General features: G+C 43.2%; 1 protein-coding gene across 6 annotated transcripts in view; it reads right to left on the minus strand.

The window, feature by feature from the left end:
* The window catches only part of SPECC1 (sperm antigen with calponin homology and coiled-coil domains 1), a 206,734-nt gene that overhangs the window by 85,845 nt on the left and 93,642 nt on the right, over positions 1-27,247 (minus strand). For all 6 annotated transcript variants that reach the window (XR_006739412.1, XM_045569446.1, XM_045569444.1 and 3 more), the window contains 2 exons: positions 16,568-18,141; positions 2,582-2,789 (listed from right to left, as the gene is read on the minus strand). Coding sequence is in view for 5 of the 6 variants with exons in the window: in XM_045569446.1 (XP_045425402.1) it covers positions 2,582-2,789; positions 16,568-18,141 (1,782 nt within the window). In the remaining variant the exon portion in view is untranslated. The remainder of the gene's footprint in view (positions 1-2,581; positions 2,790-16,567; positions 18,142-27,247) is intronic.

Genomic DNA, 27,247 nt, shown 5'->3' on the forward strand with positions numbered 1-27,247 from the left:
AATCACCAGAGGAGGCTTAAACCCAAGCTTATAGGCAGGTCCTGCCCCAGTAGACCTCGTTCAGCATGTGGGACCTGAAAGCTTGTGTCTGGGGTCAACACTGCAGAGTAAGAAAACGCTCCTTAACTTCTTTTAACTTTTCAGTCCATTTCTCTCAAGGCTTCTATGGGAAGGAGTGATTGGTCTAGGGCTGGATTTGTGTGTCCCTGGGTCTCCTAGCAAAAAGATATCTTAATACCTTAGTATCCTGAACTGAAGTTTAAAAGCTCTCCAAAGGACGGCCAGCACTATTTTCACTTTTGGTACGTGATGACCTAACCACAGGGGGTGGCCCTGAAATTTGCTCTGGACATTAATTGTACACTGGTTTTCTTGGTGTGTCTGTGCTGACTTTTAAGGAATTAGGGACAATACAAATGTACTCTCAACAGCAATATATCACAAAAACAAAACAAAAAAGAACAGAACTTGTCTTCTTTGACTTTGTTCTTTGCAAGCGTGGGCTGTGTTCGGAACCCTACGCCAGCTGACGATGTCTAGGTTTTCAGTTGTACCCTGAGAACAGCCTGGATGACACTGGCACTGACGCTGGGGTTCTGTGACTCCACTGTGCGTCGTGTCTCAGGAGGAACGCAGCTGCCACTGCCAGCTTTCAAGCTAACCAATTAATCAAGCTCTAGAGCACAACAGAGTCTCATTATCTATGGTAGCTACATAAGGCTGCCATGCACACTCAATTAGCAAATCCTGGACTTTGCTCCTAGGGGAAATACAGGGTTAGGTTCCTGACAGGCGCTGGTCACAACATTTTTGTCACCCAAAATGCCATTTGCGTTATCAGGTTCATCTGCCCAGGTCCTTACAGAACAAACCAGTCTCATCATCACTAACAACCTGCTCTTCCCATTTCTCTATTCCTGCACAGCACTGAGCACGTATTTTTAAAATTCTTCCACCTTGTCCTGATCCGCAGAACCTGCCTTGCCTGCAAGGTTAACTTTTCTCACACCTTAGGGCCTGTTGAAATTTGCAGCCAGGCAGCATTAGATGAGACGGGTTTAACGTTTTCCTGACCCTCCCTGGGCAATGTGAACATACATTTCTTTGGTTTTTGGCCTCAAAACAATGCTGTCTACTACTTCTTAAAACTGGCTGTCATCTCACAAATCCATGAATGTGGCTGCGCTTCCATCTTTCTACAGCTTCGTCACACTGCAGATGTCACGTAGCACTCTTCAGGGCAGCCTGGCATGCACACTGTCAAACTTCCCCCTCCGTCCAGATGCTCTGTCTTGTTGACTCAACAACACTGAACTTGTGCTCAGCAGGACAACAGCTCGTGCCTGAACAGAGCGCATCTAACACCTGTGTTCCCCTGTAAGGTGTACCACAGCCTGCTCGTGCTGAGGGACAGCAGACGGCATTTCAGCATTGTGCTTGGGGCCATTTAAAACAACAAAATCACCTACAACAAGCACAAATATGGTACTAAATAGACCGTGAAAAAGGCACATGCACAAAGCACAAGAACTGAACCAAAAAGGCAGAGTGTCGCTGTCTGACCTCAGCTGGGGATGTGAGTGCGGGACGACTGAACGTTTTGCTTCTCTGTGCATGTCCGAACACGGCCGCAGAGGTGCTGGGAGTACTGAGTTCAGGGTTATAAACAAATTTTAGCAAGTTGGTGAATTCATAAATGCGGAGCCTGTGAATAACAGGGATCAACTGTGCACACTGGGGAACTTCTCAGGCAACTGACTGAGCTATTTTTAGTAATGGCAAGTGTAACTAAAAGCTTTGTCCATTAAATCCTTTGTTAACAAAAGCAAAACACATTAGATGTGATAATTTGATAAGGCTTATTTGGACAAAGCAGGCAATGTTTACTCTCTTTTAAAAATTTTTCCTTCTTCAGAGCAAACAATGAGTTCATAAACAAGCCATATACTGACACCTCTTCAGTAACAAAGTGGCCAGCATCCTAAGTTATTTGATATCCTGCCATGAACGGGACACATGCTGGAACTGCTCTCTCCCTCCAACCAGGAGCACACGCCGTTCATCCCACTCTGCCTGCCCGTCACCCACATCTCTCTATCCGTGACATCCACAAGACAACACGGTGCCAATACTTGAAGACTGGAGCGAGCAACTTTCTCTGAATAGCCCTCTCCTACCCTGAAGACCATCCTCAGGAAGAGTCTGTGTGAACTCTGACTCGGTCTCAGTCTGTCCTAACACGCTGCCTCCAAGCGGATCAGGCTGCCGAGAGACAGAGCAGCAGGTCCAGGGGCTCAGGCATGGCATTCCTGGTACATCCAAAAATCTCGCTCACCATCACCCGGTGCTGCTGACTCATGTTCAACAGTCTTTTCTCTCTCATGCAGTTTTCGAGTTAGTTTAAGAGATTAATTTTTCTTAAGTGTCATTCTTCCTGGGAGGTTACTGACCACTGAGAAGACTCTTTACAAACCCCAGCAAGCATGGTTAAAAACCCTTCCCCAGGCACCCGCTGCAACTGGTTTCTTTAGTATCCTACTCACACCTGTTCCCCGTGTCACCTGGGCTTGGTTTTACTTACTTTCTAACTCACTAATGAGCTGATTATTGTGTAACTTGACAGCCCGGTGCTGCTCCACCTGATCTTCCAATTCAAATATGGTTTCTTTCATGTCTTTGATCTCCGCATCACTCTCTGACGCTTTCTCTTGCAGCTTTAGGCTGGTTCTGCTCAGCTGTTCTGCCTGATGATCACATATCTCCTTCAGGTAAGCATAGTCCTTTTCCACCTAAAATGAAAGGAAGGTTCCCTGTCAGTTTAACAAGAAAGTCCCCACGATGCAGCGCACGGGATGCTCTCAGCACGTGCGGGCTCTTGCCTTCTTGGCCTCAGAAACAGGCAAGCTCCGCACCGTCCGAGAAACATCGCGTACGTTTCCAGACGCCGATTCGTGCCCTTCCTAGGAGCAGAGAGAAACGTGCACACACGTCAGTGCCTGGCTCTCCCCCAGCCGCGCGCCGCCGCACCCGGCCGGGCCGCCCGCTCGCAGCCCTATGCAGCGGCGCCCCCTGCTGGGGAGCCGCTCGCAGCGCCCCGCGCCCCGGCCGACCGCAAAGCCGCCGCGGCCGCACACGCCGCAGAGAACGCCAGCTCCAAACGCACACGGAGCGTGCGCCACAGACAGAAACGTGGCACGGCACAGTCGTTTCACCTGTTCAATCTTTATTATTAAATATTTTAAATATACAGAAAAGCACCAAAAATAACAAGATAACCGTGCACCTAAACAGACTTAACAATAGTTAAAATTTGCCGTATATGCTAAATATTTTTACTTCTAATATTTGTTAAAACCTCAACATTCCGCCCCACCTCAGACACTAATAAGCATTATCCAAAAACTAGGATGTGGTCATTCCTTGAATGTTTTTTCACATTTACCACATAGGTATGTGTCCATGATAATACGTATTATTGTTTCGGATGTTTGAAAACTTTTACCCAATGGTTTTATACCATATCATGCTTTTGCACTGTCCTGCATTATACCGCGTGGTGCAATAGGACGACAGGCTTTGTCCTCCACTACACTGTGCTTCTTGTGCTCTCGCAATTTGTTTTTAACTGTGTTTGAGATGTCTCCTTACCGATACACACTGTGCTGGTCGTTACATTGCTTCATAGTATTCCACTATCTGGATATACTATTTTATTATGAAAATGCTGCAATAAACATCATTGTCCCTTTTCTACCGTCTTTTAATTAACATCAATAGCTGTATATTTACCAGATAATTTAAGCTTGATAGCTTTCTAGATTTTGGAGGGTCTTCATGTGAAATACAAATTTGTTTCCAGGCCGGGCGCAGTGGCTCACGCCTGTAATCCTAGCACTCTGGGAGGCCGAGGCGGGCGGATCATTTGAGCTCAGGAGTTCGAGAGCAGCCTGAGCAAGAGCGAGACCCAGTTTCTACTAAAAATAGGAAGAAATTAGCCAAACAACTAAAATATATACAAAAAAATTAGCCGGGCATGGTGGTGCATGCCTGTAGTCCCAGCTACTCGGGAGGCTGAGGCAGGAGGATCGCTTAAGCCCAGGAGTTTGAGGTTGCTGTGAGCTAGGCTGACGCCACGGCACTCTAGCCCGGGCAACAGAGTGAGACTCTGTCTCAAAAAAAAAAAAAAAAAAAAAAAAGAATAAGAAATATTTGTTTCCAATTACATTTCATGTGTAAAACCTTCTGGCTGTAAGCTCTATGGGGACAGGGACCTTGCCGCCTTTATTCACCATTGTACCCCCAGTGTTGACACAGGGCCAGACATACAGGAGGCACTTAATAAATATTTGACGGATGCATGCATGTATGAACAGGCATTGGAAGGCAGTACTGCAGCGGCATTCAACTGGGAAGGTATGGTAAAGAAAAAGGAAGGAGGGATGGAGGGACGGAGGGCAGAAAGGAAAGAGATGGAGAGAAAGAACCATGGGGAAGCAGCAGAGTGCACTGCCTGTGTTAAGGGTGAGCACTGCTCTGTGAAACAAGTGTGTGGGCTCTGGATGGCCATATAAGATACATCATTGCAGGCTGTGGTGCAAAGTTTGAAGGCTGCAGAAGCACATCAAAATGGCTAAGGATGCATACTCTAGAGCCAGACTGCCTGGGCTTAAATCCCAATTCTACCAAATCAAGACTTGTATTCTTTAATCCCTCTGCCTGAGTTTCCACATCTGAATAGTGGGGGCAGTTAAATGAAATAATGCATTTAGAGATTATCACAGTGCCTGGCACATAGTAAACACTCAATAAAAATCATTCTTTCCCTCATAATTGCCTTAGGACTTATGCATACAGTATTAAGTAATAAATACAATATAGGTCCATTTGACCAAGAAAATCACAACACTGGAAAAGACCAAAAGTCTTACATCTTAACCATAGCTACTTTATTAAATAGGAGATGACTTTCAAGGAGAAAAGGGGCACGGCATTTTAGATACTAGAAGGCTGACGTATGAAAGCATTTGAAAGCAGCAACAGAAGGCGCTTCTGAGTCTTACATCCTGGGGCAGCCCGGGGCCTTCTGCAGAGCTGGCCGGCTGCATGCTAGGGACCCTCAGGCTGGGGGCCTGTCACCTGGAGTCTAGAAATATACATGTGATTTGGCCGGGCTACTGTGGGTCAGGAGTAAAACTGGGGACTGTAACGAGGCAACCCGAAGGCAGAGCACCCTGAGGAAGGTCTCGGCACGCAGGTGAGGCTGCTGGCCCCAGAGGCTCCTACCTCCCCTTCACTTCTCCCGTGCTGGATCCTCAGGGTCACAGGCACCAAATGCTGACTCGGCAGGAAGGGGAACATGTGATGGGTGTAGGTGCAGACTGCAGGGGTCAGTAAACCTCCAAGTCAGTATACCATTTCAAATGCACATATCACTTCTTGATGTCAAAATAATTCCCTCAAGTTTAACAACATATGCTGGAAACCTCTTTTATTTAAAAAAAAAAAAGACAAGAAACAAAACCCCATTAAGTAGCTTTGTAACTTCGTAACAGGGGTTACTAAGTAGTAACAGGCAGGTGTTTTTATATTCATGTTATGGATTAACAAATGGTGAGAGGGAGAAATTAAATCATTTGAAAAGCATAATCCAGTCTATCAAGTGGCTGAGATCAAAACCCTACACTTTCATCACTGTTAGAATTCCACACTGCCTTTTGCATAGCTGGTCTTTCTACTGGCCAGTTCTTTAGTGTTTCCCCTGCTTGAGGTTTTTTTTTTTTTTTTAAAGAGACAGAGTCTTGCTTTCTTGCCCAGGCTGGTCTCAAACTCGTGGGTTCAAGTGATCCTCCCACCTCAGCCTCCCGAGTAGCTGGGACTGTAAGACACACACCACTGCACCTGGCTGGCCATCTCCTTCGAGTTTAACTTCTCTAGTTCAAGAATTACACTATTAGACACCCAGCAATGTAATTTTCAATGTTTCTCTTAAAAAAAAAATCACTTTCATGCATTCCAAGCATCTCTCATTTTCAAAGATCAGCTTTCTCTGGAAATGGGGTCTGTGGAACTGCATTATAAACAGATTCAAATGAACTTCCCAGGCCGGCCGGTGCTTCCTGGAGACAGGGCAGAGGAAGCCGGTCCTGGCGGCAGCAGAGGCCCAGGGGATAGGCAGGGCAGCGCTGGGATCAGACAGGGCTAGAATCTCAGCAAGCGCCACCAGCCCCCGGGCTGGGGTGGGGGCAGCAGTCACTACGCCCAGCAGCTGGGGAGGGAGGCAGTGCTCAGCCCCGGTGAGGGGCCTGGGGTGCACCCGCACTGAGAGCCACAGAGCACTCCTGTGCTGGCAGCGCCACCCACACACCTCGGCTCTCTTCTCAGCGGGGTGGACACTGGTCCTGATGGTTCGACCACTGGACGATTTGACTGCACTGAATAAAGATCTCTGCCAGGTGCATCTACCTATATAGCTTTTTTTAGCTGAGGATGATGAACAAAAGTACAAAGGAAATAGAGGTAGAGATCAACTAAGAACCAAGGTCTCATCCTATACGTCTGACCACAAGAATAGAGAAGGCAGAATAAAGAGAACAAGAGAATAGGCTGGTAGTTAACCTAGCAATATTATCAATACATAAAGAACCAAGAATTCAGTAGGTTAAAAATAAAAGCATGCTGTGAGGTGAAGACATGGCTTAAACATTCCAGCATTACAGTTATTTTTAGTAGGTTCTCATAACAAAGAACGTAAGTGGAAGAAGTATGTCCTTTGAGAAATCATTTCATCCTTCATTCAAATATTCACATACTAATAACATAGAGACATGGGCAGATATAGAACTAGGTCATTATGATAAATTCTGAATAAATTCCAGATAAAGTTGTATAGGTAATTCTGTTAGAAACTAGCAAAAGTGGAGAAGTGGTCTTACACATTGGAAGATCTTTGGGATGTAAAGTAACATTTCACTTGACTTTTGACTGAATTTGGTGACTATGTTTTCCATTCAATAAAATTATCTTGAATATTGCCTCAGAAGAAGAAACAGGCAAAAAGAAAGAATGAAAGGGAAAGAAAGAAAGAATGGTAGATTATCTTGAGCGCTTCAAAAAAATAGACGCAAAGGTGGAGAATGGTAGAAAGTTATGGTCCTACCGACCCACCTTCGATTACGCTCCTCTCACACTGTCGAGACTCTTTGCAAACCTCAGCAATGTGAAATCCATCAGGAAGAGAACACCCTGGTTAGACACTTTTTACTGCTTTTACAGGTACTGGAGGGGTAAAGGGAGGCTTCAGGCACCATGTCCAGCCTTGGAGGCGCTTCTGGGCTACAAGCACAGGGCCCTCCAGGCCTCCTCTGCGGCGGGGACTGGCAGGTGCTGACAGCAGCCTGGGCTTGCAGGCCTGGATATCCTTTCTGGCTCGAATGACAACTCTCCCTCCTCAGACCTGCTCCACATTCTGTGATCCTTGTCTCAGAAACAGCACAGCCACACAGTCCATCACACAGGCTAGAGATCTATGAATGGACCGAAACACCTCCTTCCTGCACATCTCCAACATCACATCAGTCACCAACCCTACTGAGCCTACCTTCTAAATACCTAGTGTCCAGATTCTTTCCAACCCTTCTCCTCCCTCCTATCCCACTCTCTGTCCTTCATTCTTTCTCACCCAGCGGTAGCCAAAGCAATCTTTCTAAACTGTAAATGCAATTCTGTAACTCCCTTGTTTAAAATTCCTCAGACCAAAACACAAACCACCAAAGGAAAAAAAAACAGTAAACTGGATTTCATAAAAATTAAAAACGTTTGTGCCTCAAAGGACATTATCAAGACAGTAAGAAGATAACTCAGAGAATGGGAGGAAATATTTGAAAACTGCAAATATTTGTAATTTGCAAACTGTAAAGGATTTATATCTAGAATATATAAATAACTCCTACAACTCAACCATAAGACAAGTTATACAATTTAAAAATGGACAAAGGATTTTTAAATAGTTATTCCTCCAAACAGGCACTCGAAAAAAAATGCTCAACATCATTATACATCGGGGAAATGCAAATCAAAGCACAGTAAGACACCGCTACACGCCTGCCAGGAAGGCTAACTGCGGCCCTCACACGCTGAGATTGCTGGTGGAAAAGTAAAATGGTGTGTGGCCACTTTGAAAAACAGTTTGGCAGTTCCTCAAAGAGTTAAACACAGAGTCACCACATCACTCAGCAATTCCTCTCTTGAGTAATATATCCAAGAGAAATGGAAACATACTCACACAAAAACCTGCACACAAACATTCACTGCAACATTATTCATAACAGCCCACATGTAGAAACCACCCACGTGTCCATTTGGTGGAACAGACACACGGAGCGCCGCACACTCACGCCACGCACCTCAGCCACAAGGAGGAAGGAGGTGCTGGTCCACGCTACCACGTGGCTGCACCCTGAAAACACCATGCTAAGTCAAAGAAGCCAAACACAGAAGGCCACACGGAGTATGACTCCATGTATATAAAATATGCAGAAGAGGTAAATCTACAGAGCCAAAAAGCAGATTAGTGGTTGCCAGGGCTGGGAGGGAGATGATATTGGGGAGGGACTGCTAATGTGTAAGGTTTTTTTATGGGGTGATAAAAATGTTCCTCATTAATTGTAGCGATGGTTGCACAACAGTGTGAGTATGCTAAAAACCACTGACTTGCACACTTTATGTGGATTATATTTCAATAAAGCAGTTATTTAAAAAAAATTTTTTTTGAGAATCCCACCACCTTAAGGATAAAGCTCAAACTGCTTGACGGGCGCCCCCTCCTGGGCACTTCCAGTGACTGCCCTGTGCACCCCAGGAACAATAAACTGCTCGCACACTTCCTGACCTGCCTGGCTTCTGGGCCCAGGGCTTACTGTTCTCTTCCAGCAATATTCCCACCATCCCCGCTGCCCATTCACCTGGTGAACGCCTACTGCTTTCAACGTTCAGGTTAGAAATCAAACATTTCTTGATGACTCAGGTTTTCACTGTGAATCTCTCCATTATATTACAGTCAAGTAAAGTTGTCCTAGTTCAACAGAGGCTTTCAAAGGTTGTTTCCTACAAACCAAAGGGCTTTGGCTTTAAAAAGACAGTGACAGCGTGTCAGAGTCCTTTTTAAGGACTTTTTCTCTATCTTCTCTGCTTTCAGGGAGCTGGGAAGCTGTTAAAATCAGCGATTAACAGCAAGAGCTCTGAGGTCACACCTAGCTTGAATCCTAGCTTCATCAATCAATTAATTAGAATAATAACTTAACTATTCTCTGCCTGTTTGCACAACTGAAAAAACATTAACGACAGAATCTACAGTATAAGGTTATGATGATTAAATGAGATTAAATGATCTAAAGGTTCTAATAGTACCTAGCACATATAAAGCACTAAAATATTAGCTTTATTATTTCAATGTGATAAACTTCATTTCTGAACATACTGATATAGCAGCATCCCTCCTAATTCTGTTGCAAGTTTCTCTGACATCCATTTATTCATCTGATAAGTATTTACTAAATACCTAATATATGGAAGAAATCGCAGTGCTGAAATTATATACAGTATAAGAGTAAATAAACTTGGATTGATAGCTTAGTAACTTTACCATGAGTACAAATGTGTGTTGTTTTTGTTTTGACATCTAGATTGGCCACTACAAAACTCCCTCTGCTTCTTTCTTGGCCCTGTTGTGAACAGATACTGCAGCCAGCCAGCCATATTTTATTCTTACTGGCCTAAATTTGAATTATTACTATTTCTTTTTGAAACACTGCTCTGCCAAGAGAGAGGAGGATATGCTAGTTTATTTACACTTCTGTTATAGAAAAAAAAAAAGGCTGATGGAAAACTCAAAGATGAGGATAAAAATCTGTATTTCACCTTTGGGAACTTGGAGGAGCTTCAGAAGCAGGGCTGTGACCTGGAGGGACCTTCAGAAGCAGAGGTGCCTCACCCAGGTGCTTCCCAGGACACGCTGGGACGACACCCGGGCCCACAGGCCAGCCCTGCGGGCAGCTGGAAGGAAGAGACGGTGCTGAGGCCTCACCTCACTGAAGGTAGTAATGTATCTAAGGAGAAAAATGAGTCCATCACAGGGGGCGGGGGGCAGGCAAGGAACCCAGAAAGGGCAGCAGCTGATGCCAGGCCCCCAGGGAGAAGTAGCCCCCCTGTGGGATCACAGGGCTTGGAGCCACAAGGTTCTGCAGATCTGGCCCCGCCGACAAGACCACCCTTCCTCAAACCATCCAATCGCCTCCACCACACCTGCAGGGTCAGCTTTCGCCCCTTTGCACACGGTTTCAAGAGCAGAGACCTGGGTGAGGGGGATCCAGCAGACAGGCCAACACGTGACTGTCATGAATTGAGGACCACACAACTGTCACAGCTCAGGTAATAAAGACACAGGCGTCCTGGCTTTGTCTTTTAATCTCCATAAGCCTCAGCTCTTGGTGAACAGCAGGCTCTGCACAGCCAGGCTGGGGCCTGCGGCCTCTCCCCAGCTACCACCCACAGTCCCCTCCTGATTTCCACCTCCTCAGGGGCTCCAGGGGAGCTGGAAACAGGCTGTGGACAAAAGCGTCTGACACGCCTTCTTGCCAGCATGATGTCAGCCTGTTTCACCAAAGACAGTGGACGTTTTGTGCCAGAAAGGGGGGTAAATGAGGTCTGAAGTGACGATGATTGCATCTCCCTGTTTGCAGCTAAGTAACCTCACCAGCTCTGCAACAACAGCAAGTCATTATTCAGGCAGGAGAAGTGTCCCCTGAGGTTCCCCTCAACCCCACCAAACAGACTTGCCAACACTGTGGAGCATCTCCAAGTGGCTGGGATGGGCAAGGGGCTTGCACACAGACCATACTGGTTGCTCCACTACAGCATAACTCACTGAGGCAACCTGGAGAGTCCGAGAGACAGCGGCCCCACAGAGCCGAGGGAAGAGCTCTAAGGAAGTGGCCCTGTAGGGACCAGGTGAGTGAGGAAGGGGTTGGGTGGCGGGCCCTTTAGGCAGAGAGAGCGTCCCCCTCACCACGTTTCCCAACAAGCACACCCGGCCAGGAAAGAACAGGTGTGGCCGGGCCCTGCAAGGAGTGAGGCGGTGAGTTTAGTGCGTGGGGAAGAGTCTATACGATGAGATCACCGAGTACTCTGGGGGGAAAAGTGAAGGCACTGAGTCCTGGCGGGAGGCCAACAGTGCTCATTACCCGCCCAAAGCCAACCACCCCACCCCCGTTCCTCCTTCCTAACAGAATCCCAATTTAGCTCGAGTCAGGCTGAGATCTTGTGATTTTGAGAGAGGTGGGCTGGGGGTGGCTGTGTCATTGGTCTCAACTGACCGATGAGATACGAAGCGAAAGCTGCTGGGGCATTGTGGGGAGACATGCCCTGCCGACAGCCCCGGCATGAGGGGCCAAGATGCGTGGTGGTGCTGAGCTAGGCTGCACCCATCGCAGGAGGGCCCAAGAATCACTCACTGAGCTGCCAGCCCCCAGCCTTGGCACTCTGGACCACTGCTAGCAACCACGCGTTTCCTGACCTCAGGCCTGGGAGCAGAGGGACTGTCTGCTGGCTTATGTCGCGACAGTAGGGCTTTCTTACCACCTGCATAGACTCCTGGACCAGCGACTGCTTAAACCAGGCATCAAGATCTCTTAAGTCCTTTGAGGCATCCGTTTCTGATGTCGTGGATATAGGGTGATCTATTTGCCACATTTTTCTCTCACATTTTGGTTCTGCCAGTGGCTACTCTAAATCAGTTTGGCTCCAGGATCAACACTGGTTACAACTGGTCATTTCACCTCTACTGGTTCTCCCCTGACCACTCACAGTGAGTAGTTATTTATAATCGCCTTAATCCTCTGGAAGAAACCCAAGTTTCTGCAGAAAGAACTAAGTTTCTAAGGATACTACCTACAAGCTTTCAACCTCAGAAGAAAAATAAGTATTTTTCTTTTAAAACTTCTAGGTTTTAAGCTTAGTAAAGATATTTAAACTTGAAATCAAGATCCCAAACAACTGAAAAGGTGAAAGTAAAAAAAAAAGTTTAAAGCCAGATTATGTTATAGTCTGGAAAAACAATAATTCTATGCAACTTCATGCTGCTTGCTGGCTAGGGCAGGTACAAGTCTGGTGCTAGGAGGTGGAGGCTTTGGTATTCTGTGGAAATCAGACCTTTCCTCAGAGCTATACAGAAGTATGTCATATAGCCACAGATCAAGCTGCCAGCAAAATGCATATGGTGTATATCAGAGAGACTGGAGAGAATGGCGATATTAGCAAAATGCTGACTTCAAAGTGGAAGAAAAAGCCTACAAAATACACAATTACTGAGGAAGTCCTATCAATTTCCCATTTATTGCATGAGGCAGAGACATACCTCCTATTTTATTTATTTATTTTTTGAGACAGTCTCACTCTGTTGCCCAGGCTAGAGAGCTGTGGCATCAGCCTAGCTCACAGCAACCTCAAATTCCTGGGCGCAAGCAATCCTCCTGCCTCAGCCTCCTGAGTAGCTGGGACTACAGGCGTGCGCCACCATGCCTGCCTAATTTTTCTATTTTTAGTAGAGACAGGCTCTTGCTCTTGCTCAGGCTGGTCTTGAATTCCTGAGCTCAAGCGATCCTCCTGCCTCGGCCTCAGCCTCTCAGAGTGCTAGGATTACAGGCATGAGCCACCGCACCCCCCTCCCCGCCAGCCCCTACCTCCTATTTTAAAAAAAGTACACCTGAAGACTTTCAAAGGCTCTTCTAAATATTAATAGTATCTGAGTAATTTAAGTAACTTACCTAAACTGGAAACATACAGATTTACTAAATCTATTAGATTATAAATTGGTCTGGCATTGCTTTTCCCCTTTGTAAATGGGTTATTCTGTTCTTTTCTCATAATATTCACCTTCTGCCAAGAATTAGGGAGGATGAATGCAGTGCTCAAGGGGCAAAAGCTGGTACTTTGTGATTGACTGGACAGTCAATCCGACGTCCGCTGAAGGCAGTTGTATTTGAAGGTTCTACACAAAAATGTTAAGTGAAACAATTGAGAAGTGAAGAATTAGGATTTACCCCAGGAAAGCAAAGATGATTTAACACTAGACTATCTCAGAAAAGCCATTATTGTAATTCACCTCATTAACAAATTACAGGAGAAAAATGCTATGATTACATAAAAACTATCATTATTGTGTCAGTAGATACAGAAAAAATTCAATCCTCATTCTTTATTTAAAAATAAGCCAAACAAAACATATCCTAGCAAAATACTTATACAACATAATAAAGGGTATGTACTAAATGCCTACAACAAACATACTTAATGATGAAATGTGAAATGCTGCCCTTTAAATTAGGTACAAGACCAGGATCCACCCACCATCACACTTTTATCCCACACTGTACAATGTAAAAGTAAAAAAATTAGTCACCGGGTAAGCCATGAGGACCCAGAACAACTCCATGTTCTGCACTGTGGTTTTGTGCTAGAAGTGATCCTGTTATCCATCCTCTGGACATGAAGCCCTTAAGTATAATGTGAATTCATGGCTTCTGATGGATTAGTTGATATTCTGCAGTGGGACACAAGGAGCTATCAGTCTGTTTAGGAGGTCTGGGTTTTGCTTTTTCTACAGTAATATAAAAGGGCAGGAAGATTAGTATGTTACAAATTCACTGCCTGTCAATGTCTCTGTGCACATAAGACAGCATAAAGATCTTGATATGTATAAAAGGAAACCCTATGTGGTATCATACCCCCATCTTTACCTCAAATCCTTACCCCAAAATACTAGCTGGGATCTTTTTCATCCCACTGTCAGTATTTGATAAGTGTTTTGTTGTTGTTGTTGTTGTTGTTGTTATTTAGAGACAGGGTCTCACTCTGTTGCCCCAGCTAGAGTGCAGTGGCATCATCATAGCTCAATGCAACCTTGAACTAACTCCTGGGCTCAAGTGATCCTGCTGCCTCAGCCTCCCAAGTAGCTTGGACTACAGGCACCTGCCACCATACCCAGCTAATTTTTCTATTTTTGGTAGAGACGGGGGTCTCACTCTTGCTCAGGCTGGTCTCGAACTCTTGACCTCAAGCAATCCTCCTGCCCCAGCCTCCCAAAGTGCTAGGATTACAGGCGTGTCCATCACACCCAGCCTAGTATTTGATAATTCTAGTTAGCAGGCAATTAGACATGAGATATATTAACAATAGTTTGATTTTATAATATTAATAACAGCTTGATTTTCAACATATATGTTGTGCCTTGTACTCTACAGAGAATGTGAACACTTTCCTTTTTCTCTAAATTAGATTTAATTTGTCCCAGAAGATTCTAGATTGTATTGTCTTTATTTAGCCAAAGCTACAAGAAGGGGCAAATTCATACCTCTGAATGCTTTCATTATCAACCAAGAAAGGACAAAGTGAAATGAATGAAAAATTTTACCCGAGAAACTAGGAAGAAACCAAAGAAATATACGAAAAAGCAGGATGAAAATAAAGGCAAAAGCAGAAATAATCAGAAATAGATTAACAGTAGAACTGATAAACTAATCCAACTAGTTCTTTGTATTCATGGAATTTGGATGGACATACTCTATTCTTCTGAACAGGAAGATTAAATATCATAATCAAGTTAATGTAAGTTTCTATGCATGCCTAAATGTGTATGAACTGAGGAGAAGCCTGCAAGGACATATTGCAAAATGTTAGTAGTTTTTTCTCTAAGCAGTGAGCTTAAAGGTAATATTTATTTCCTTTTTTATACTGTATTTTCTAAATCTTCTGTAATGAATATATCACATTATGATCAGAAAAAAATAAGCTATTTTTTAAGATGCCAAATTATTTCTCATTGATATATGTATTTAATGTAATGTCAAAATATACAAGAGACAGATGAGGGACTGAGAGAGTTCTTCAAGAAGGCCCACCTGGGAGATTAAACATTTTGTAAGAGTAATTTGTAACCTTGAAGCAAAAAAAAGAATAATCTTCTTCTACAAGATAACAAAACTTAATGCAAAGCTTCAATTACCAACCTACAGTTCAAATGCGTGCCTGGCTAGTAACCTCTAATGAAATTACTTCCATACATTCAATACAACACTTGTGAATTTAGAACACAGGCAATGGCAGGAGCTCTAACCAGAGACACCACTATGACCAGGGGGCGGCTCAGTGCGGAATCAGGTTGCAACTGGACTGGTCTTAAGACAGATGAGGCCGTAGAGAAAAGTCTCCCTGGGAGCTTGCGGCATAATTTGCTTCTTGAAACAGTGACAGCCCCTGAAGTAAGGTGGGGAGATGTTTTCAACTTCTCTCACCAGCAGACCCGTAAATCACCGACCCAGAGCCTGGAGGAAACAGGAAACAGGAAGCTGTCTCTCTGCACCTTCCAGCACTGCTCTGCGAGGTGGGCAGAAGGTCATCAGTCACCACAAGTCTTGCAGCATATACCAAATTCCAGACTGATCAAAGAATTTTTTTAAAAATTTAAAAAATGATTATTTATTTGATCTTGGGCTGGGGAAGATCTCCCCAAGCAAAAAAAGGTTTAAAAAAAGGAAATAATTAACAGATTTGAATGACATAACAATTTAATATCAAGTGTTGGCAAGGGCTCAGGGAAACAAGTGCTCTCATGAACTGCTGGTGGGAACACACTGGCATAATATTTCTGAAGGGCAATCTGGCTGAATGTGTCGAAAGTCTTTAAAATGTTTATACTCTTTGACCCGGTAAGTCAACGTCTAGGAATTTCTCCTAAAGAAATAATCAGAGAGGTATAAAAAATGTATTTACAATATTGAAAGACTGGAAAGAACATAAATGTTCAATAATACATACATGTTAAACAACAGGGGACTAGTAAATATGAAATATTTATATAATAAAATACTATCTGGCCTTTAAAATAATGTTTAAAAGAATATTCAATGACGAAAATACACTGAGAAAAAGTTAAACATAAAAAAGTCAATAACATGTACAGGATGAGTCTAAATTTTTTTTTAACTTGTGAGATACACATACACGTACATGTATCTGGAAGAAAACACAAAACAGCGGTTTGGTGGAAAAATTGGAGGTGATTTTAACTGCCTGTTACTAGTAGCTAAAAGCATGCTACCTGACAGATGTTGTGGCTAACTCTCACTTGATCTTTCTCAGCTCAGTTGCCACTTCTTCCAGGAAGTCCTCCTATCCTACCCCATCTCTCCCATATCACACTAGGTGTCTCTCCTTTGTACTAGACTGGGTCTGGACAGACTCTATGATATCCTTTATTATTGCATTATCCTCTCTTATTTGATTCACTACATCCCCACGACATTTTGAACTGCCTGTAGTCAGAAATGTGGGTGTTTCATTTTTGTACCCCCAGTTCCAGTCTGTCTGGAACCTAACAGGTCTTCAAGCTAGAATGCTGGATTCATGAAGGAATAGAGTGAGCAAATAGTTCTCTTTGTTCTGTGAATTTAAGGGCCAAGGAGAGAAATGTTAACAAAGATGAGCAAATACCAGTTAAAGAGATATCCCCTCTTACCTTGGCTAGCAGGCTTGAAATACGTTTAATTTCACCATTTGCCTTTAGTAATTCTTGTCTGAGCTCAGTGCAGGACAGTTCCAGTTGATCTTTCTCGGCTCGAGCCATCTGCAACATTTCTTGAATGTCACAGCTCTCTGCCATGGGCCCCGCGGTGCTGGTCTCCATGGACTTCTCTCCCTCCACATGAGCCTTCAAAGACCCGTTCTCCACCTTTAGCCCTTCCAAGGTAATTCTACACTCTTCCAAAGTATTGGCCATCACGCTATTATTATGCCGTTCCAGTTCTAGAAACCCATTCAGTTTTTCATTTTCTTCCTTCAGACATTTAACCATTTCCAAAGCTCCTTGATTTTCTTCCTCAACCTTCCGTAAGCTGCAGGTCAGCTGCTGCTGAATGTTGAGCAGCTTTTCTCTCTCAAAGCGGCCCTGCTCAAGGATGTCTGTGCACTTCTGCTCCAGCTCCAGGATTTTCCCCTCTTGAGAGCTGGGCTCTTCGTTCTTTACTCGCTCTTGTAAAAGATTTATCAGCTTCTCGTTTTCTTGACTTAGCTGCTCTGCCCTCTCTCGATGCTGATGAAAGGACGTCTCTAAAATCGTCTTCTCGTCCACCAGCTTCTCATTCTCAGCCGTCAACTCCTGCACCATCTGCTGCTGGTCTGACAATTCCTGCAGAGTGGCCTGCAGCTCCTCTGCGGTGCTGTGGTGATTTTCTTCCATCTTTTGAATCTTCTCGGTGAGGGAAGCCAGGGACAGCTCGCTGGCGTTGCGTGGGGAGCTCCCAGTGGTAGAACACTTCGAACTCTTAAAGGGGTTACTAGTGGAGGACAGGGGCCTCGAGGGGGTATCTGCTGTAATGTGCTCAAAGTCAGAGGCATCTGGTGACAAAGAAGCTTTGGTGACGTCGCTGCTTGAGGAATCCGACGTCCGTAACGCATTTCCATGGATGTTTTTTTTATACTCATCAATGTCATTTGACAACTGATCTCCGGTTGGGCTTCCGAAGCTTGACTCCTGAGTCAGTGATGTCGGGCAGCTGCTGTCGCAGGTGTGACTTGCTGCCCCTTCTGAATTGGGGGATTGCTCAAGGTAGGTCAGTTTCTCTTTCAAGACCCGGTTTTCTTCCTCCAGATGAGCAAGCTCTTTCTGAAAGTTCTTGTTCTTCTCCTCAAGAACTCTTATTAAAGGTTCTGTGTCACCAGGTGAGACTGATGTTCCATCTCCATTTGGGCCCAAAGCATCAGTCCCTTCGGTGTTCAGAGTCCTTTTCTCTTTGAATTTCTTTAGTTCACTTCGAAGCCTGTTAATTTCACTATCTTTTGCTTTGGCTTCTGCCAAAAGTTCCCGAACCTGAGACTCAAGCACAGCCTTTTCTCCACTTTCATTCTCTTGCTTGGGCTTTGAGGAAGTGGTCCTCAGGTGCTTGGTGGGGGTGGGGGTGCTAGAAGAAGTTGGACTGGACACCAGTTTCTTGGGGTTGGAGGGACCACGTGGCACAGACCTTTCTCTTGAGACGGTTACTGAAAATTCCCGTGGCGCTGGAATGCCTGTCCGTTTGGCTGTTGTAACGGCCCCTTAAAGACAGAAAAAGAAGAAAAAAATGGAAAAAAAGCAAGCATTTCTATAAACAAAACCCAAATGACTTCAAATCATGTGGCATAGTAGACAGTGTGGCTGTCACCCCCTCATCCACTGCCTCCTCCTCTAGCTAATGACCCAGTTCTGACTGGGGTTTAGGCACCTCCTCCACAGCCTCCACTTGGGGGGAGCTGACCCCGAGTGTGAGCTGGTCGGAACACTGCCATCCCCAGCCACGGCCGGCTCAAGGCACAGGCACACACCTCGATTAGGATCAATGAGACAGAGGAAAGGTGCTGTGGGCAGGCTGTCAAATATCGCCAGGCAGGGGAGAGAAACCGCATGGCTGTGGGAACGGTTGGCAGCCACTCTGCCCTCACAAGGGAACACAAACAGCAGTGTGGAGAGAAAAAAGCTAAATCCTTAATGGCACTGATGAGTTGCTAAATCTAATCAACCCTGAAGCTTGGCCTGCTGTTGGCCTTCCAGTTTCGCAAGCCAGTAAATACCCTTCATATAAGTCACCTTGAGTTATATGGAACTTGAAATTTAATACATCTGACCTGATAATATGGGCAACTAAACAATAGTCTTTTGACAAAATTTAAGTTCACTGTGAATGTCTCAATAAACACTTTTAAAAAATTCATTAACATATTTTGATTGAGCACAAAAATTTGATTAAGAAATGAAAAGATACAAATAATACTAAGGAGAGACTGATCTGATCCAGTGACGTATCACTTTTAACATAAGTGTAAGTGGTGTGCTCATGTGTACACATAGAGAAACAGGCACAAATGGGGGCTGGGCGCGGTGGCTCACGCCTGTAATCCCAGCACTCTGGGAGGCCAAGGAAGGAGGATCGCTTGAGTCTGAGAACAGCCTGAGCAAGAGTGAGACCCTGTCTCTACTAAAAATAGGAAAATTATCTGGGCGTGGTGGTGCGTGCCTGTGGTTCCAGCTACTCGGGAGGCTGTAGGAGGATCCATCACTTGAGTGAGGAGCTGGAGGCTGCAGTGAGCTATGATCAGGCCACTGCACTCCAGCCAGGGAAACAGAGTAAGACCCTGTCTCTTAAAAAAATAAATAAATTAAATAAACATCCTGAATCCTGAGGATGTAAAGGCTGAAGGCATTCATCGCTACACACCTAATACAACTGAGTCCTTTTGAAACTTTGACTTCATAAAGTCTAAACTGTCATATGAATATGTTTTTAATTTTTAGAAGTTTTTAAATTAACTTTTTCAAATTAAGTTCCTGGGAAGCTATTAATAAGAGAACTATAATAGACTTTCAATACAGTTGACCCTTGAACAACATGGGGGTTGGGGCGCTGACTTCTCTTAAAGTAAAAAATCCATGTATAACTCCTGACTCCCCAGAAACTTAACTACTAATAGCTCAATGTTGACCAGAAGCCTCACCCATAACAAACATCCATTAACACATATTTTGTTTATGTATTATATACTGTATTCTTATAATAAAGTAAGCTGGAGAAAAGAAAATGTTCATAAGACAACATACATTTACAGTCCTGTACTTTACTTATTACTACTATAAGTTGACGCTGTCTGTCTGCAAGATGAATTGTCTGTCTGAAATGGTGGCACCCACAACTGCAGACCTCAATCTAAGGTGCACAGCACGCAAGTCAACTTTTCTTGTGATGTCATGACTTTTCTCTGCTTCTTGGGGCGCACTTCCAACATCACTAGTGGCACTTCACATGGGTTCCATGGAGTTATTTGAGGTTTATGGTATTGCACTAAACACGATTAAAATACATGTGAACTTCAAGACATCACTTTTTACTGCAATCCCCAATTTACTAGAGGGACAAACTGCTCACTCGGACATAATTAGTTCAAAGGGCATTTTAAGCAGGTACTCCCAACACTTGAGCTCGCCACAACTGTAACAGGAGGTGGCTATGAAATTATTACAGTAGTACAGTATGTCCTATAGTTGGTTTATGCAGTTATGATTTAATAGTGCATCTTTATATTTGTTTACATTTCTCTTGACTGCCAATGGTGCCAGGTATGGTCTGTGTTTGCATGGGTAAGTTGCGGCAAATTTTAACTTTTTGAAATAGATTTGTGCATATCTTACGGAAGTAAATGATAAAATTGGTTAGGATCTACATATTTTTTATGCATTCATGACATACCTAACTTTTTCTCAACTTTTTCGACAACCAGTTCAAACCAGTGTTGTTTAAGGGTCAACCGTCCTTTTTCACGTCCAGATGCTGCACTTGCAACACACTGCATACTCGGTAAAGAAAAGACCTATTTGATTATTCTTGTGAAATGAAGATTGAAACCACTAAGCAATAAAATGTTTTAGCAATGCCAGTCTCTAGCATGAGGTCATCTTGGCAGGAACCATGATAACAACTGGAAGAGAACTAAAGTTTCACCATAACTACAGCAGGACAGGCAAGCCTGAGGGGTCAGGACTCACTGTCCGTCTGCCACTCCTAGTAGAACCATAAATAAGGCTCCTTTTTTTTCTTTCCATTTTTTTATACCTCTAGTTATTTGTTGGTTTTGAAGATGGAAAGAGCTAAAACAGAACAGATACTCTGTCGTTATTTCTAGCTATAGTTTAACTCCTTTCTTTTGCTGCCAAATCTTAGCCTATTCTTCCCTTAAGCGTTACTTATGCCTTATCTAAACGGCTAGGAATTTTTAAAAAACATTAACTCAAAGTATATTTGTGAAATGCATCCAGCTGTGCATTATGAAATATACATTCCAGTTGTATTTCTTATTACATCTGTTCTTTTTTCTTTTTTTTTTTTTTGACTATATCTCTCTTTCCTAAAAGGTTCTTCCCATCTCTGCACACATCATTTCAGAAACTGTAAGGGGCAGAGGTCAGCTTCAGAGAAAGTTGCTAAAATTCATCATCAGACCGAGCTGTGGCCAGTGCCTGGCTGCCCCCACCCCATCTGAGCCCAGGTCTCCAGCCCCGACACCCTTCTTCGCAGGCACCGATGGAAGAGTAGGAGCCGACCTACTGCTCATGGTGTCATCCATTAGCAGGCTTCCACCAGTGGAGTCTCCTTCAAGCCCTGGGAGGTAAGCCTCATGGCTAACCAGTGCATTCTGAAGCCCTGCTGCCGGCCACGTTACCTTACACGGCACTGTGGCAAGGTGACGGCAGGGGAGTCAAGAGGAGGCAGCAGAACAGAGTCTGGCTCCTTCAGCACCCACAGGTCTCTCGTCCTCCTCCCACCCCAACATCACTTATTCCCACCCCTCCCCTGAGGCTCGCTGGCTGACTCCAAAGAGCTAAAACAAAAGCAAGCTCCACCTCATAATCATAAAGACTAATACAATAACAAAAAAAGAAACATGTTTGATTTGTTACATTTTTAAATGCCAATGAAAATTATATTGTGGTGGATCATAAGTACATCAAACTAAGTATTCATAGACACACAGAATAGGAACACAGAATATTGAGAACAGCTGACTATTAGGCTAGGTTGGTTTATAATTTTTGTTTCTTTCTTACAGTTACATTTGTTCAATAAATTAAAAACCAGAAGGTAGCCAAAGATTATGTAAAAAAAAGGGCACTAATCATCAGGGAAATGCAAATTAAAACCACAATGAGAGATCACCTGACATCTGACATAATGGGTACTATAAGGAATATGACAGATAGCCAGGCATGGTGGCACATGCCTGTACCATGGGTCCCAGCAACTTGGGAGGCTGAGGCAGGAAGATCACTTGAGTTCAGGAGTTTGAGGCCAGCCTGGGCAATACAGAGAGACCCCATCTCACACACACACACACACACACACACACACACACACACACACACACACACAAACATGAAAGATAATTATTGGTGAGGATGTAGAGAAAAGGGAACCCTTGTATTGATGGGAATGTACATTAGTACAGCTATTATGGAGAACAGTATGGAGGTTCCTCAAAAAGTTAAAAATAGAACCACCATATGATCTAGCAAATCCTATTACTGGGTATATAGCCAAAGCAATGAAATCAGCATGTCCAAGAGAAATCTGCACTCTCATGTTCACTGCACTGTTGTTCACAATAGCCAAGATACGGAATCAACCTAAGTATCCATCGACGGATGAATGGATAAAGAAAATGTGGTCTATATAAACAATGGAATACTATTCAGCCTTAAAAAGAGAAGGAAATCCCGTCATGTATGATAACATGATTGAATCTGAAGGACATTATGTTAACTGAAATAAGCCAGGCACAGAAAGACAAATACTGGATGATCTCATTTATATGTGGAATCTGAAAAAGTTGATCTCATAGAAGCAGACAGTAGAATGGTGGTTACTGGGGGCTGTGGGAAGGAGGGTGGGGCTTGGGGAGATGTTGGTCAAAGGGTATAAGGTTTTAGTTAGAAGAGTAAGTTCAAAAGATGTACATCATGTGACTATAGTTAATAACAATGTATTGTATACTTAAAAAATCTCTAAGAGAGTAGATTTTAAGTGTTCTCACCACAAAAAACGATAAGCATTTGAGGTGATGCCTGTGTTCAATAGTTCAATTTAGCCATTCTACAATGTATACATATTTCATACAATTCTGTACATCACATTGTGCATAATATATAAAATTTTTGTCAAAAAATAAATTTATTAAAAAATTCAAAAATTAAAAAATAAACACAGGAGGGAAAAATCCTATCAGTAATATACAGACAGGCAGTGGAAAAAATAAGTCTTTACAGAGAATAGAAAGTATGGATCAGGCAAAGAAACACTGTTTCAAGCGGTGATTCTCATGAGCTGAACATAAAATATTTTTAGTTCTTTTTTTTTTGTCCCCCATCTGCCCCAAAGAATGCAGTTGTGGGGCTGTTCTTAGTAGGTCTTCTCTCTAACGTGAACTGATGAAGGAAACGGTGACATTCTGAAATAAATGAATCATTTATTCGTTCAACAAGTATGCTCGGAGCACCTGCTCTGTGGGAGACAGGTAGGAGATGCAAATGAAAATGCACCAGCTTCACAGGCCACAGACTGCTGTCCTGCTTCCTCAACACAAAAGAACTTGCTCATTCAGTTTCTAAGAACCTAAACTACTAGGATTTTTGTTTTTACCGGCACTCTTCATAAAGCGTTTCCTCAAAGAGTTCCAATAATTTCTTCATTATTGACTCTAACTTTTCCCCTTAATCTTCACCTTCTCAACTTTTCAGTGGCTGCTAACTTCACAGACCTTCCTTCCTTCGTTCTTTTTATCTGTGTCTGACAGTAGCGCCAACCAATTCTCACATTCCTCCATGCAAGGAACCTTAAAATCTTATGTAAAATTTCCTCGTTCCTTCTTTTTGGAACCAACCAGTCAGCCAATGAATCCCATTAATGGTTTTGGAAATGTTCCCTTATTTTCCCTTTCTTTTCCTTTTGGTCTGAATCCAGTCCAGGTCCTCAGAATGTTCTAATTTTCTTAAACCGTTTTCTCACAGGTCTTCCTGATTCCATCCAGCCCCTTCTAACTTCGGGACACGCTGGACCAATACCCCTTAAATATCTCATTTGTGTTTCTGTTCCAGAATCTGCGAGCATTTCTTACCCCTGCCGCACCCACCTCAGACTTGTTCCCTGGCCTGTCAAGGCCCCACGTCATCTCGTCCCAGTCAAGGTCTCCAACCTCACTCACTTTCTGCGTCCTTTGCTCTCCAACACACCCACTCCACTCCAGTCAGCATCCTCATGTCCCCGACATATCCTGTGGCATTCCCTTTCCACTGGGTCCTTTAGACTGGCATTTAACATGCTTAATTCTCCTCAATTAAAAAAAGTCTGGAATCCACATCTTTCTCTTTCTCCAGCTATTACATATCTCATTTATCTCTTACCCTCACATTGAAATCCTCGAAAGAGCTATGTTCACTAGTTGTCTTCATTTCTTCCCTTTTCACTTATTCCTGTACCCACACCCAATACTGGACCAAAACACTGCCCGCTGAGTCAGCAGTGAGCTCCATGTGGTCCAAAGCCATGGATGTTTTCAATCCTCTCAGCAGAGCTGACATAATCCCTGCCTTTTAGAAACGCCCCTCTGGTTCCCACTTCCCTCCACCGCCACGCGCTGTCTCTTTTGCTGCCTCTTCCTCCTCTCGCCACTTTGCGTGCTAGAAGTCTTTAGACCTAGGTGCCTGGCCTTTATTCTTCTCTAATTGCAAATATTTTCCTGGCGATTCTACTCATTCTCATGATCTTAAATAAATACCACCTGTATACTGATGACTCCCAAATCAACTTTTCTTGTATGGACTTCTCCTCTGAGCAACAGATCTGAGTATCAAGCTACACATTGGTAAGCATAACAGAATTATTTATCACAAAGAACACTTCAAGCTAGATAACAGGGAGAAGGGAAGGCTGAGAAGAATGCACAAAAATGTGCAGAGGCCCTGGAATGTGGTGAGCTGTGGCAAGGAGGGGAGTGGTGAGGAAGAAGGTTAATTTATACAGGGTACTCAAAGAAGGTCTCACTGATAGGGTTGAGATTCAAGGTGATATAATCCATGAAAACAAGGCCAGAGTGCTATGAAAAAATAAAGATAACACAAGAAAAAGCTCTAAAAATTTTTAAATATGCTTGCCAAATTAAAAATTCAATAGAAAAGATGGAATGCAAAATCATGGAACTCTCCCAAAATGTTGAACAAAACAAAAAAAGAGATGGAAATAGAAAAGAGTAAGAACACAAGGGTGGCTGGGTACGGTGGCTCACGCCTGTAATCTCAGCACTCTGGGAGGCTACAGTTGCAGATTAGCTTGAGGTCAGAAGTTCGAGACCAGCCTGAGCAAGAGTGAGACTATCTCTACAAAAAATAGAAAAATTAGCTGGATGTGGCAGTGTGCACCTGTAGTCCAGCTACCTGGGAGGCTGAGGTGGGAGGATAGCTTGAGCCTAGCCATTTGAGGTTGTGGTGAACTAGGATGACACCACTGTACTCTACCCAGAGTGACAGAGGGAGATGCTGCCTTAAAACAAAAACAAAAACCACAAGGGTCATTCCAGGAGATCAACCAATTAACAGAATTTCCAGAAATATATCCCAGTGGAAATAGAGTGAAGGAAGTTATCAAAGAGCAAGAGAACTCCCCAAACTTGAAGAACCTGAGTTTCCAAAATTCATGTCAAGCAAAATGAATTTAAAAAATCCCATATGGAGATATATATATTTTATAAAGTTTCAGAACACCAAAAACACCTAAGGGGTACAGATTGAGAATGAGAATGGCCATCATCATTTATTAGCAATCCTGAATTCTAGAAGGCAACAAACCAAACACTTTCAAAGTTCAAAGGGAAAATGATTTTCAACTTAGAATTCTACATCCAACCAAACTATAAATCAAACACAGAGGTAGAAAACACATTTTAAAGCATGCAATGGCTGCAAAAATTAAACTGTCAATACCCTTTCTAAGGAAGAAATTTGAGGATGTGCTCCAGCAAAACAAGGGAGTAAACCAAAGAGAAAGAGGACAATTGATCCAGGAAGCAGTGGCTCTATTACAGGAAACCAGTCAAGGGAAGTCTCGAGATGATTCCCATGGAACAAGTATAAAAAATAAATCTAGACTGATTCAAGAGGACAAAGTGCCACAGAAGGGAAGTTTCTTTGACAGAACATCTGATTGGATGAAGAGTATTAAAAAAAAGGATATAATAACAATAGTGAAAAAACAAGAAACTTCATAAAAACAAGCAGCTCTATAAGTAACAAAATCGTAACACATGACTTTACCCTGCAGGGAAGAATATATAAGTAGTCACAATAACATCAATACCATTTAAATTGACCTATACACAGAGTACGCAAGACTGTTTTCTAGAACATATGAATGCTGTCATCCTTGCTAGCAAAAAAGGCAAAGTATGTATGACAGAAATTGGGAGGCACAGTGAGCTGATGGAAAGGAAAGTGACAATCACATCCACCCTCCCTCACAAATGGAGAGTTGCAGACACTATACATAGTTGACAAGACAAGAAATAAGATGAAATACATTGTTAAAATAAAAGCAATAACCAAGAAAGGAACTAAAAACAGTGATATTATGATATTGGGAGGGGGTGAAAGTTATAAGTTAAATCCTCATCTATCATGGACAGAAGTCAACAAAATTTGAAAAATCAAAAAATTGCAATGCAAAGAGAACAAGAAAACAAGCCACAGAACAGGAGAAAATATTTTCAAAAGATACATCTGATAAACGACTGTTATCTAAAATATACAAAGAACTCTTAAAACTCAAAAATAAGAAAACAACTCAACTAAAAATGGGCAAAAGATCTGAATAGACACCTTACCAAAGAAGATACACAGATGGAAAATGAGCATTTGAAAAGATGCTCCACATTATATGTCTCTAGGGAATTTCAAATTAAAACAATGAGATATCACTATACCCTATCAGAACGGCTACAATCCAAAACACTGGCACCATCCCATGCTACTGAGGATATGGAACAATAGGAGCTCTCATTCATTGCTGGAATGGTACAGCCACTCTGGATGACAGTTTCTTAGAAAACTAAACATACTTGTACTATATGATCCAACTATAGTGCTCCTTGGTAATTAACCAAATGAGCTGAAAATGCATGTCCACACAAAAACCTGTACAACGATGTTTACAGCAGCTTTCTTCAAAATTTCCAAAACTTGGAATCAACAACTATGGTACACCCAGATAATGGAATAGTATTTAGCCTTAAAAAGCAATGAGCTATATCAAGCCATTAAAAGACAAGGAGGAACCTTAAATGCATATTACTAAGTGAAAGAAGTCAATCTGAAAAGGCTACGTACGACATGATTCCAATTATATGACATTCTAGAAAAAACAAAGCTATGGAGACGGTTTAAAAAAAAAAATCAGTGGTTTCCAGGGGTTCGGGAGGGGGGAGGGACGACCAAACAGAACACAGAGGGTTTTAGGGCAGGGAAACGACTCTGTACGAGACACAGTGGTAGATACAAGTCATTAGACATTTGTGCAAACATGCAGGATGTACACCACCAAGAGTGAGCCTCAGTGTGAACTCCGGACTCCAG

This window comes from Lemur catta, chromosome 15 (genome assembly GCF_020740605.2).
Source record: "Lemur catta isolate mLemCat1 chromosome 15, mLemCat1.pri, whole genome shotgun sequence".
Taxonomy (NCBI): Eukaryota; Metazoa; Chordata; class Mammalia; order Primates; family Lemuridae; genus Lemur; species Lemur catta.